Source organism: Montipora foliosa, chromosome 5 (assembly GCF_036669935.1).
Source record: "Montipora foliosa isolate CH-2021 chromosome 5, ASM3666993v2, whole genome shotgun sequence".
Classification (NCBI taxonomy): Eukaryota; Metazoa; Cnidaria; class Anthozoa; order Scleractinia; family Acroporidae; genus Montipora; species Montipora foliosa.
Genome location: NC_090873.1, coordinates 30,673,624 through 30,686,918, shown reverse-complemented (window position 1 = coordinate 30,686,918; position 13,295 = coordinate 30,673,624). Strand labels below are relative to the sequence as shown.

At 43.9% G+C, this 13,295-nt stretch overlaps 1 protein-coding gene across 4 annotated transcripts in view; it reads right to left on the bottom strand.

The window, feature by feature from the left end:
* The window catches only part of LOC138003111 (neuronal pentraxin-2-like), a 66,135-nt gene that overhangs the window by 19,138 nt on the left and 33,702 nt on the right, over nucleotides 1-13,295 (bottom strand). For all 4 annotated transcript variants that reach the window (XM_068849059.1, XM_068849062.1, XM_068849063.1 and 1 more), the window contains exon 4: nucleotides 9,497-9,521. In XM_068849059.1, the coding sequence (XP_068705160.1) occupies nucleotides 9,497-9,521 (25 nt within the window). The remainder of the gene's footprint in view (nucleotides 1-9,496; nucleotides 9,522-13,295) is intronic.

Genomic DNA, 13,295 nt, shown 5'->3' with positions numbered 1-13,295 from the left:
AGTTTGTGTGCTAAATTTTTTCCCTGACGAACGAAACACATTTTCCGTGGAAGGGACTCCGACGAATTACCGTACAGAATATTCAGCTACGCTTTACAGCATCAGCAGTAGTTGTTAGGATTTTCTGGCGAAGGCTTCCTTCCTTTACAGTTTTTTTGGAGTTTCTTCCTCGAGCAATTTAGAAATACACAACGCGTGGCTTACTGTCTTTTTCAATGTTTACTTCTGGTGCGCGCTGATTGGCCAATTTTTGACAGCTTTCTCAGCGTGACATCAGGAGGCGGCATTCAAAATTCAGAGGAATGCGTGCAGGCTCTCCTCCTCTCTCACCGCAGAGAGAGAGCGTGCTCGCAGGCTATGATGAACTCTAAGAGCGAGTGGAATTGTTTCCGCGTTCCCTGCGCGATAGTGGCGCGCAACCACGTAAAATAAGTTACCCCATGTTGGCTTACATGACATCTAGGAACACACACACCTTTTTTAATGCGTCTTACATGAGGTTCTTTTTGACTGATGAGGCTCGAACAGCGAAATGTATTTCAAGATTCTTAAACATTGTTATTTTGTTTTTACATTTTCTATACGTGCGTCGAATGTGATACTCGAGACGTGATGTCTTATTCTGCAAGTAGTTCAAAAATGGAGAACCATTGCGGGAAAGACGAATCAACAGAAACATCGAATCATGGCGTAAGGATTTATGTAAGATCGAGAAAGTAACGAAAGGAAATACAAGATCAAAGCAAAGACAATGGTACCGAATAGAAAATATCAGCTACAAAGGAAGGGAACTTGGTATGCCTCAGAAGTGCTGAAACAAAAGACCAAAACAGGTGTGATCAAGATCAAGCCGTATGAGGATAGGTGCCTTCAATTCACTCAAAACAATCTGTTTCGAACAAATTAAAGAGAAGAGACTGAAGCAACATAATTTTGGAGTAACATCTGGGCAGAGGACCACAATGAGAACGCAACTTGGCTTAAGGACTTAGGACGACAGAGGCGCAACAGGACATTCACATTACGTTGGAGGATATACGATCTGGAGTGAGAAAGATGCCTAAGTAGAAGGCAGCCGGTTCTGACTATATCCAAGGTTTTTGGTGTGGGACTCTGACTGAAATACACCCTAAGCTCTAAGCAGTCCTTCAAGAAGGAGTACAATCTGGAAATGTCACGGTATCTTAATGGATGATTTTAAAAGAACTGTCTCCAATTGCCGCCCTACTGCATGCCTGCCAACAATGTGGAAGCTTTTGACAGGGATAATGGGAGAAAAACTTGACATACATCGGGAAAGACATGGATCGCTAGTTGACGAACAAAAAGAATGCAGAAAACGATCAAGTGGGAAGAAAGATCAACACTGCTTGTAGACAAGGCAATCCTGAAGAACTTTTGGAGAAGACTGACTAACTTTTCAATGGCGTGAATTGACCTCAGGAAAGCATACGATGTCTTTCCTCATTCCTGGATCCTAAATTGTTTGAACATGGTTGGAGCAACAAGAAATTTCATAACGTTAATTAGTAACAGCATGAATAACTGGAGACCTTTATTGGCATCAGGTGGAAGAGAGCTTGGCCAAGTTGACATCAAGAGAGGGATCTTCCCAGGAGACTCGTTATCTCCATTACTCTTTATTGTTATCATGTTGCCACTAATCCTGGTATTGAGAAAGATGAGAGCAAGATTAGCCACCTCCTTCCAGTTCATGGATGATTTAAAGTGAATATGGATCATATAAAGCTATATGGTGCGAAAGACCAACTTGACTCCCTTGTCCAAACGGTGAGAAACTTTTCTGGGGACATCCAAATGTCATTTGGACTTGACAAGTGTGCAGTCCTAGAAATTGTGATGTAAGCTGTTGCGTAAGCCGTTGTTTCCCAGGGGCCTTGCGACATGCCATATGCTCGCAGCCATATTGCTCGATTAAACGTGTTGTTGGTGCGTTCGATTCTGCCTCATAGTCGATTACCTAGCTAACATTATATGGTGTCAGAAGCGGTGAAAGACAATGACGTCCTTCCGAGTTCAGCTTCCGGAAAATTTCGACTTCAGTCATCCAGAGGGCTGGCATAAATGGAGCCGACGTTTTGCCCCCTTTCGCCAAGCAACAGGCCTTGTGAAAGAAGAGGGAGAAAGCCAGATCAACAGTTTACTCTACGCCATGGACGGCAAAGCCGATGATATCCTCAACTCCTTCAAGTTATCAACTACTCAACTGAAACAGTATCACACTGTGAAGACGAAGTTTGACGAACATTTCGTAGTACGCAGAAATGTTATTTTTGAACCCGCCAAATTCAACCGACGCCGGCAAGAGGAAGGTGAGACAGTTCATAGTTTCGCCATAGCTTTAAACGCTTTGGCCGAACATTGCGCCTTTGGGACACTTCAGGACGAATTGGTTAGGGACCGGATCGTTGTTGGCTTGCTTGACTCTAAACTCTCCGAAAAACTTCACCTTGACCCCGATCTTACGCTTACGAAAGCGATGCATCAGGCCCGACAAAGCGAAGCCGTGAAGAAACAGCAAACCCTGATGAAAAACGACTTCAAAGAACTCGCCGAGGTGGACGCTGTCAACTTTGAGAAGCCGTCAAAATCAAAAGTCTTCAAGAATCAACTTAAAGATTCCCCAGTGGTGTGACTCTGTGAATACTGTGGAAAAACCCTAAGACATATTCGACAATACTGCCCTGCCAAGGAAACAACTTGCCACAAGTGCTCAAAGAGAGGTAACTGGGGAATCGTTTGCAAGTCTTCGAACACAGTTGGCTCGGTCGAGGAACTACGCCTTCTTAGGAGCAGTTGGAACCGAGGCAGGCGAAAACATCTGGTCAGTAAAGCTCTCCTTAAACAACTCCCCTGTTTCCTTCAAGATAGATACTGGGGCGGATGTGACAATAATCCCTGAGAGTATTAATTTTATAATTCACTGCATCCTTCCTCAACTCTGATCAAATCAAGCAAAACTTTGTTTGGCCCAGCAGATACAGCCCTCCCTATCCATGGCTACTTTATGGGAAAAATCACTCATGCTGAAATGGCTACAGGCCAGGAAATATTTGTTGTGACCGGAGCCCGACAAGCCCTCCTCGGTCGCCCAGCAAGAGAGTCACTCCAACTTGTTGAGAAGATAAATGCTATAGAGGCAAACAAAGATTACAAAGCACAGTTTCCAGACCTGTTCACTGGACTCGGAAAACTAGACCGACCTGACTATGTCATAAAACTAAAGCCAGATGCCAAGCCATTCGCTCTTACCACATCCAGGAGAGTGCCTGTTCCCCTCCTTCCGAAAATCAAAGAAGAACTCGCCCGGATGGAGCAAATGCACATCATTTCCAAAGTTGATGAACCAACAGAATGGTGCGCGGGGACAGTCGTAGTCCCCAAGGCTAACGACAAAGCTCGAATCTGTGTAGATCTAACAAGGCTAAACGAAAACATCTTGAGGGAATTCCACCCCTTACCCTTTGTTGACGACACACTAGCACAATTAGCTGGAACGAAAGTATTTAGCAAACTAGACTCAAATTCAGGGTTCTGGCAAATTGGCTTGTCACCAGAGTCGTCCAAGCTCACCACCTTCATCACGCCATTCGGCCGGTTTTGCCTTAATCGTCTACCATTTGGAATCAGTTCGGCGCCCGAACATTTCCAAAAGCGAATCTCACAGGTCCTGGAAGGAACGGAAGGATCTCTGTGCCAGATGGATGATAACCTGGTCTTCGGTAAATCGTTCAAAGATCATGATGAGCATATGAAAGAAACTTTATGCAAGCTAAAAGAGGCTAAATCTACCTTAAATGAAGAAAAGGGTGAATTTGCCAAACCATCTGTAGAATTCTTAGGCACCATTGTCAATGCCGAGGGCATACAAGTTGACCCCAAGAAAGTGGAAGCTATTACTAAGATGGCAGCCCCTAAAGACCCATCAGAACTGAGAAGGCTCCTTGGAATGGTTAATCAGCTGAGCAAATTCCAACCTCATATAGCTGAGCTCACCAAAGTACTAAGAGATCTCCTGAGCACCAAGAACCACTGGACAAGGGGTGAAATTCAGCAACAGGCCTTCTCTTCTGTCAAAAACAGCCTCGCTTCCACTCCTACCCTTGCCCTCTATAATGCAAGCCGTCAGACAAAACTCTCCACAGATGCATCTTCTGAAGGCCTGGGGGCGGTTCTACTGCAAAACCATGATGACCAATGGCGCCCAGTCGCTTACGCCTCAAGAGCCATGAGTCCTACAGAACAGAGCTATGCCCAAATTGAGAAGGAAGCATTGGGCCTAACTTGGGCAAGTGAACGCTGTGCAGATTATCTCATTGGACTCAAGTTTCACATCGAGACGGACCACAAGGCTCTAGTCCCTTTGTTCAGTACCAAGAACCTCGACGAACGTCCAGCTAGGGTGCAGCGTTTCCGGATGCGTATGATGCGATTCTCCTACAGCATCTCACATGTACCTGGGAAAAAACCTGTGTACCGCTGACACACTATCCCGTGCGCCTCTCGTAAAACCTCTGAACCAGCAGGAAGAGAAGCTGGAAAATGATGTTATGGCCTATGTTGACCGGGTTATCAGATACCTGCCCGCAACGGAGGATCGACTGGAAGAGCTGAGGTGCCAACAACAGGAAGATGACGTGTTGTTACAAAGCAGATCATGGAGTATTCCTCGACCCAATCGCCCGAGAGATCTCGACTCCCTGGACCGCTGAAACCATACTGGCCAGAGAGAAATGAACTGACAATACAACAATTAAGGCTTACTGATGAAGGGCAATCGTCTTGTCATCTCTGTGTCCATGCGACTAGATGTCCTGGAGAGAGTTCATGAAGGCCATCAGGGTAACAAATGCAGAGAGAGGGCAAAAACCTCAGTATGCTGGCCAGGTCTGAGCGGACAACTGGAGGAAGTGGTAAAGAGATGTCCAAGCTGCATGAAACAGCATGTTAACACAGCGGAGCCAGCGATTCCTTCTGAACTCCCTGCTTATTTGAGCTGAAAAATCAACAGTACCTACTTGTCATTGACTAATTATCTCGATATGTTGAGGTAGCCAAGCTGTCCCGCACTACTTCACTTGACATAATAGTGCACCTCAAGTCCATGTTTGCGCGACACGGCATCTCAGACCAGCTACTGTCAGACAATGGCCCGCAGTTCTCAGCGACCACATTTGCCAAGTTTCAGGAAGAGCTTGGATTCACGCACATTACGTCAAGCCCCAATTTCCCCCAAGCAAATGGCGAGGTAGAACCTGCTGTTCAGACTGTAAAAAACTTACTAGAGAAGGCATCAGACCCATACAAAGCCCTAATGGCATATCGTGCCACTCCCCTTGAAAGTGGCCTCAGCCCCGCTGAACTTCTGATGGCAAGGAAAATCCGCACCATGGTTTCCTATCCTGCCAAGCCACCTGGAACCTAACTCGTCTTACTTAGAGCAGTTCAGGGAGAAGGATTCTGTACTAAAATCCACACAAAAGAAGAATTTTGATCGACGACACTCTGCTAAGAGCCTCCCAGACCTCTCCTGTCTGGCTACCCAGTAAAATGGTTGAGGGGACCGTGATAGATAAAGCTGGTAGTCCTCGGTCCTACACTTTCGAAACGCCAAATGGATAGCTAAGGAGAAACAGGCGCCACCTAAACCTCCTCCCTGAAACGCCCAGCGAAATGGAGAGTACACCTTATGTAGAATCCTCCCCCTGTGAGAGAACCGGCAGTCCAGTGTGCTCTACCCCGCTTGTTGGCCCAAGGAGAAGTGCCCGAAGTTGCAGAGAAATACGAGTTCCAGAACGTTTCCGAGAATAGCTGACTTTGGACTGTTTATTTGCTTTTTCACTTTCTTATAAAACAGTCAAGTGAAGCTATGATCTTCGCAGTTATGAACGCAATTTTTACAATTGCGTAGAGGAGCCTGAAAAATTCTGGACTTCAACGGGGTTTGAACCCGTGACCTCGCGATTCCGGTGCGACGCTCTAACCAACTGAGCTATGAAGCCACTGACGTTAGGAGCTGGTCAGCTGTGGGTTCCAATGGTCCCGTGAGGAATGAATCAATGAGGAAATGGTATATGAAATGATTCATATATGAACTGCGGATATGAAATCAAGTGAAGCTATGATCTTCGCAGAGTACACCTGCGAAGATCATAGCTTCACTTGATTTCATATCCGCAGTTCATATATGATTCATTTCATATACCATTTTGTCATTTATAAAACAGTCTTAGTTATTTGTTGTAGCTGATAGAAAGCTACCGTAGTTCATAGGTTGAACTGAGAGTTCCTCTATGAAATTTTGGAGGACTGCTTATTGCTTGGAAGGGAGATGTGATGTAAGCTGTTGGGTATGCCATTGTTTCCCAGGGGCCCTTGCGACATGCCATGTGCTCGCAGCCATATTGCTCGATTAAACGTGTTGTTGTTGCGTTCGGTTCTGCCTAATAGTCGATTACCATGCTAACATTATAGAAATTAATAGAGGAAAATAAGTTGAGAGTACGGGAATAGAACTACCTCATGATAAATTAAAAAAAATTGGGGTAGAGGTGGATTGCTGCAAGCATCTTGGAATGCTACAGCTAGACCAGACATTGAAAAACCAAAATGAAGAATAGGATTACAGCAGAGTATTTCAGGAGGGTTAAGATTTGTGTAAATCTAAGCTGAATGGAGGCAATCTTATTAATGGGTTAAATGAATGGGTGCATGCACACAAGGAGTAATGTTGCAAGATTATATCTGCCATGGGAGGAAGGAAGGTGGAAGAAGTTTGATAGCAATAGAGGAATGTGTAGACAAAGAGTGGAAGGCGTTACATGCTTATCTTCAAGAGAGTGTCGAATGGATGCTGGTTGCTACGACTCAGAAAGTGATTGATAAAGAGGAAAGTCATGAGAACTACAGGAAGTCAGGGAAATGAAAAACACTTTGAAGATCCTCGAAGAGGATTATCCTGTGAAATTAAATGAATTTCGATCAGAAAAACGTTAACAGCAGAATACTATGCTATTTCGAGCACTTTTCTATGAAGCGTGGAGCCACATTTTTGCAGTGATATCGGCATCAGGGAAATACACGTTCTACGAGTGGTACTTAGTTGTTTGAACTTATAACTGGACCTCAATTAATAAGCAAGCAACCCATATTTATTTTATACCCAAGCAGTTCGCAATGGAAATAACGAGGCAAGACAGTTTTATTCGCTGCTTTCCCGGTTCTTGGTAAATAATGCAAGCGGTTAGCGATAAGTGCGTATAAAGTAAACTAAACATAGTTTCGTGTGGCGCGCGCAATACACAGTTGTAGCATTAGATGAAATGCTCTTATGATGCTCTTTTTCAAGTTTACCAAGTCTTCAAACGGGTGTGGAATCCAACAACCATTTATTCTTGCTGTAAATAAACACGAGCTGACCTTCTGATCTCTATAGTTTTCAATTCAACATTTCCTGACCAAGAATAAAAATGTCACACACAATCTTGCTTCAAAAAACGCAGTTTTCTTTTCAGCGAGAAAATGAAATCAACAGCAATGGACAAAAGTTGAGAATGTTGCTGAAAGTGACGTTTCGGGACTGTGCCCTTCATCAGTGGAATGTTCGTTAATGTTTTAAGCCACGCTTCCTAGTATTTGATTTACAATTTGAAAGTTGCGTTGTGCACGCGCGCGCAAACTTCAAATAAACTGAAAATTAGCATTGAGGTCGCGCGGCTGGCATGTCCCGAGACGAAAGATGAGACGCATCTCATGTCTCTTCCTCTGTTTGTTCCGGGTTTTTGAGACAATGCTATTCAAATCCACAGGGAACTCATTTGCCTATTTATGCAAAGCTTCTCTGGTTTTCGCTCTCTTTCACCAAGTTACGCCGTTCTGGTCCAGTGTGGAATGTTGCCCCTCCCACCTCCCCTTCGGCGACGGCCCCCACCCCGGAAGGTAGACAAATTTGTCAATGGGTTGTACGGACTACATTACAGAAGGCATATAACAAGGTGCCACATTCGTGGATCCTGAAATGCCTCCAGATGGTCGGGGCAGCCCAAAATATGCTATCTTTACTCAACATCAATGTTACCAAATTGGAAAGCGCCAGGATCTGACTTTGTACAAGGTCGGTCTGGATCAAGAACTTCAAGAACCTGAATGCTCGTATTGCAACTCAGTTATAGTTCGATTTGGCAACCGACATACGGTCAGGGTGGATGAAAAAAATGAAGAGCTGTAGAGAGTAAGGACCCCATGAAAGGTAAGGCAGTATCAAAATAACTGAACCAACACGAGCAATATTGTCAGCCGTTGCCCAAAGCAGGCTGGCTCCGATCCAAGAGAATGAAAAAGGAGGCATTGGCCTTTGGGACCACTTTTTCAACACTGGCACCTTTTGCTGGAAAGTGTAATTTTCATTGAGTAGGGGTGTGGTATGAACAGGTGCCATGAGAGTGTTTTCGGAAAAGATGAATTTAAGCTCCTGTGGGATATAAATATATCGAAAGACCACGAAGTTTGTGCAAGAAAGCCAGCCCCTGTATTGATATAGCAACACCATATGATGCTGGAGTAATGCAAAAGGTGGAGAAAAATGTGGATACGTTTCAGGACTTGAAAAGAAATTAGAAAGATGTCAGTGAAACGGATGTTGTGCCGATCGTGGTTGGAGTCTTGAGGTCATTGGGGTAGACACGCCCATCTAGCTTCAAAAAGCTGCCCTGCTCGGAACATCAAGGATCCTATGGAAGGAATTGGAGAGCTAGATGCCGAAGGAAGAATGTTTTGCTGTGCAAGTCTATATCTGTGGCAGCTTGTTGCTGCCTAGTGCTGGAGTAATGCAAAAGGTGGAGAAAAATGTGGATACGTTTCAGGGCTTGAAAAGAAATTAGAAAGATGTCAGTGGAATGGATGTTGTGCCGATCGGTGGTTGGAGTCTTGAGGTCATTGGGGTAGACACGCCCATCTAGCTTCAAAAAGCTGCCCTGCTCGGAACATCAAGGATCCTATGGAAGGAATTGGAGAGCTAGATGCCGAAGGAAGAATGTTTTGTTGTGCAAGTCTATATCTGTGGCAGCTTGTTGCTGCCTAGTGCCTGTGTCCGAAAAGGAACCGTTTTAGAACTCTGGTCTTACTTTCGTCTCACTAACTTTGCAAATAAACTTGCCTTTAATTGACTGGTTTTCCAACGACTGAAGTTAGTTGAGTGCAGTGGACCATGATATTAAGAGAGTGCATCCGGGATCATAAATGATATCACTTGAGATTTTATTCCTGACTCACTAGTTGTGGAGGCGGCGAACGTTTTTCAAACATAGCAGACGGAAGAATTCAATTTACAAAAACCATCTCTACTGGTCCCTATGAGAACAGATGCCTCGCAATGGCCAATGAGCATCGTTTGAAACAACTCGCAGTTCAGTGCACGTACACGTTAATTAAACAATGAAACGTTACAAGCTAGATAAAATTTGACAAGGCTACTTACCATCACTTCCAATACAATTGTTTATCTGAAAGAAAAAAAACGATTTAAGATTCTCAAGTTGGTTCTTAATGTTTATAGCATAGGCGAACCACCCTCTGTTGGTGTTGTTGTTATCGTTTTGTAGAAGGATAAATACATTAAGGCGGTTGCGATATGCTCAACAATAAAGTTTGAAAGCTAATAATTCAATGAAAGATCAAATGAAGTGTCAACTGAGTCCTGTGTTATGTTGTTTTGGTCGTCCCGAGCTGTTTGAGGCGTCATTTTGCGAGATCTCTTCTCGACCGACAGTAAAGATAATTGACAAGGTAGATAGCACCCAGCCGCCGGCTTTTGACCTCGTCTTGTTCAAGCTGGAACTGACGCCAAACCAGTGAAATTCTCACCTTAAAAACACCAGCATCCAATCGATTAGGGATGTCCCTATACCTTCGCTGAATGTGAGCGTCATCTTTCGAAAATTTTCCCGAGAAAGGCTAACCTGAAATCCATAACAAACTGGGAGCTGCCAGGAGAACTGCCTGGGAACTGGGAACTGCCAGGAGGGGCTGGGAACTGCCAACGGTCGCGTTGCACTGATTGTCAAAATCGAATAGACTCAAATGCTTCGAATTCCTTTGGCCTGGTTTCTTGCACCGATCATGTTGAGAAAGCTTTGTTATGGGTTTCAGGATCGCCTTTCTCGGGTGAATTTTCGAAAGATGACGTTCACATTCGGCGAAGTTATGAGGACATCCCTAATTAATTGGATGCTGGTGTTTTTAAGGTGAGAACCTCCCTGGTTTGGCGTCAGTTCCAGCTTGAACAAGACGAGGTCAAAAGCCGGCGGCTGGGTGCATACGATATAGCGATATAGCTGCTACTATTTTTGAAAAAAAGAAAAATATAGCAAATGAGAGGCTGACTGAGGCTCCTTAAGAAGTCCAAGCAGTAGCAATGAAAATATCCCTTTCATTTTCAAACAAAGACTATGACAAATAAGAGGCTGCCAATTTCTGCTTCTCACTTAAGTCCACAATACCATCGGCAGCAGTAAGATACCCCAGAGTCTCTGCTGCCAGGTTAGCAATGGTGTTATCATCCACAAAAGGAAAATTCTTGAATTCTTGGAGTGCTGCAGCATTACGCATTAACAGTTGAACTTGAATTGTGCAACGAAGGCGTGCTACCTTGAATGCACTTACTATATTGCGGAAATGATCGCTGGACTTCTCTTGAAAAAAGTTCAGTCCTGGCTGGATACATGCTTTAGCCTGATCAAGAGAAAATGAGGGGACAGAGAAGGGGGGGTCTCGGTCCAGCCCTTGGGATATGTCATGTCCACGAAAGTTATTTTTAGACGAGACGTCCGCATGCAGGCCAACCTCGGTCCGATGTTTGAAAGAAAATATATATTCATCAGCCTTCCACGTGCGCCATCATTTTCTCTTTTCACTAAGGACCTGAGAGCGAAGCAAGACTGCATGCGGACGTCTCGGAAGACAGACTTCCCCTAGAACAAAGATTTCTGCTCGTCTAAAAATAACTTTCGTGGACATAACATATCCCGGCCAACGCCTTGAGCCTCCCTCTCTGTCCCCTCATGTTCTCTTGGCCTGATCAATCAATCTAGCTTGGAGGGCAGCATTGCCATTGTCAATTTCTCTGGCAACAGCCAAGGTGCAAGGTTAGTGGCCTACACCAACTGCTTGAGCAACAACTGAAAAATCTTCATAGCATGAAAATATCATGGGGCCGTCACCTTCAAGGCTATATGTTGACTTAGCAAAGTGAATACCAGCATCAACAATAGCGGCAAGCTCTAAGCGGAGATCTTGAAGGTCTTGAGGATTCCCAAAGATATCCAACAGATTTTAACAGAAATATTGGACGGCAGTCTTTGGGCAAGGTCAACCCCCTTCATTGGCTTTGCAAGGATCTCAAGGCTTGAAATCCTCCTGGACATGACGCACTACAGTAGCAAGTGCTTCGCCAGGTAGGGCAGTCCCATCAAATATAACCCACACTTCTTTAACTTCCTGAAGCTCAGCCTTGACTTTTTTCTTGTTCCCTTGCCAACACAGAAGGAATAATGTCTTTCATGTGTGTACTTGCAGTAAGACTATGGGCATACTTCTCAAAAAGAGGGCGCAAAACATATCTATCTTGGAAATTGGTATGCCGGCCTTAGGGAGTGTCTCAACTACTTCAAAACGCATGACTCGCACATCTGTTGGTAAAGTAGCCCTACTCTCTTGCCTTTGCAGACATCGCTCGATACTTTGCCTTTGGCTTGTCCCTCATGATATTGGCGATGCCATTCAAGTGTTTTCGGGACTGCACATATTTCTGTATGGTGCTCTTCTTCACAGCAACGATTTCGTGACATGCATCTCATCTTAGCTGCCCTTTGACGCAAGCGAAGTGATGATCTGGATATTCCTTGATTCGGTCTTTAACCGAAGTTTTGGTCATTGGATTTGACATCCTACTTGCCTTGTACTTGCCTCATGTTCTAGCAACTTTACCTTCTCTCGAAATGGAAGCCCTTCCAGGTTCCGTCATCTCTGCACCATTTTCTCTAGCAGTTTGAATAAGGTCTTCGCTTTCTTGTATGGCTTCCGCCATTTTGCTTCCGCAATACAGGAAGCTATTATATATTCGGAATATTAACACAGGATACCCACCGAGACATCCATATATGGAAGATACACCACAAAACATCCAACGAGACATCCATATATGGAAGATACACCATAAAACACCCAATTACAAATTGAAAATCGTGCTTATAGCAAGATTTTTCGTTCGGTGTTTGATTTGAAATGGCAAAATATATCAAAAATTGTCATTTTGGTAAAAGTTCTAACAAGAATTTTGGTTGTAAAAACTTTGGTTATAAAAGTTAACGCTATAAAATCGACATTTCGATGTCGACGTGATATTAATAAGACATTAATTTTGGTAAAAGTTGCTCGGAAAATTGAAAATGTTGGTCAGAATTGAAAAAGTTGCTCAAACGTTGCTGGGCAGAATCTATCTATGCCCTCTGAAAGGAAAGGATCTTTTTTTTCGTTCTCCAACGGGATCAGGCAAATCACTGTGTTTTGAGATTGCCCCATTTATTTTCGAGGCAACAACGGTAGGGAACGTTGAAAAGAAATCAAATATATCAGTCCATGGGCCATTGTAAGTTCGCAGTATCAATCCGGGGAAGAAAATATGAAATATATCTGATGAAAGCTTATGTGAAAGATTTTCCAAATTCGCTTGATAGCAATCGTAAAATAGTAGCTTTAGAAAGGAGGCTGACAATAAGAAAATTATTTTAAATACATTCTTTGTTTACAAAAGCAAATATATCAGCATATTTAACAATTAACAGCATTTCAAGTCTAGACATTTCTTTCGTTAAAAGCCAAAATACATCATTTGAATTTGACAGAAAACCTAATTGAGGCCATGAGGCGTGGGAAAACATCGACCGATTAGAGGAAACCCTTTCTGCATCGGGAAAATCCCATCGAGTAAATGGGATTGTTGTCCAAGCCAGGCATTTTGGTCCGAGTCTTCCTCCATGCACCACCTGGAATTGTGCAAGTGAGGACAAGAAAAAGAAGCAATGATCCTTCAGTCGTCCCTCCCTACAATGCTGGTGATCGCTGCGGTCCTCGCGCGAGAGCATTCGTCGAGGTAACAGCTGAAGAGATCTTGGCAAAGGCAAGAAAGAAGAATTTGCTTTGGATCTTACTGCAACTAGGTGCAAAAGAGAAGAAAAAAGCGAGTGGATGGACAGGATTTAATATTTGTGACCGTAACG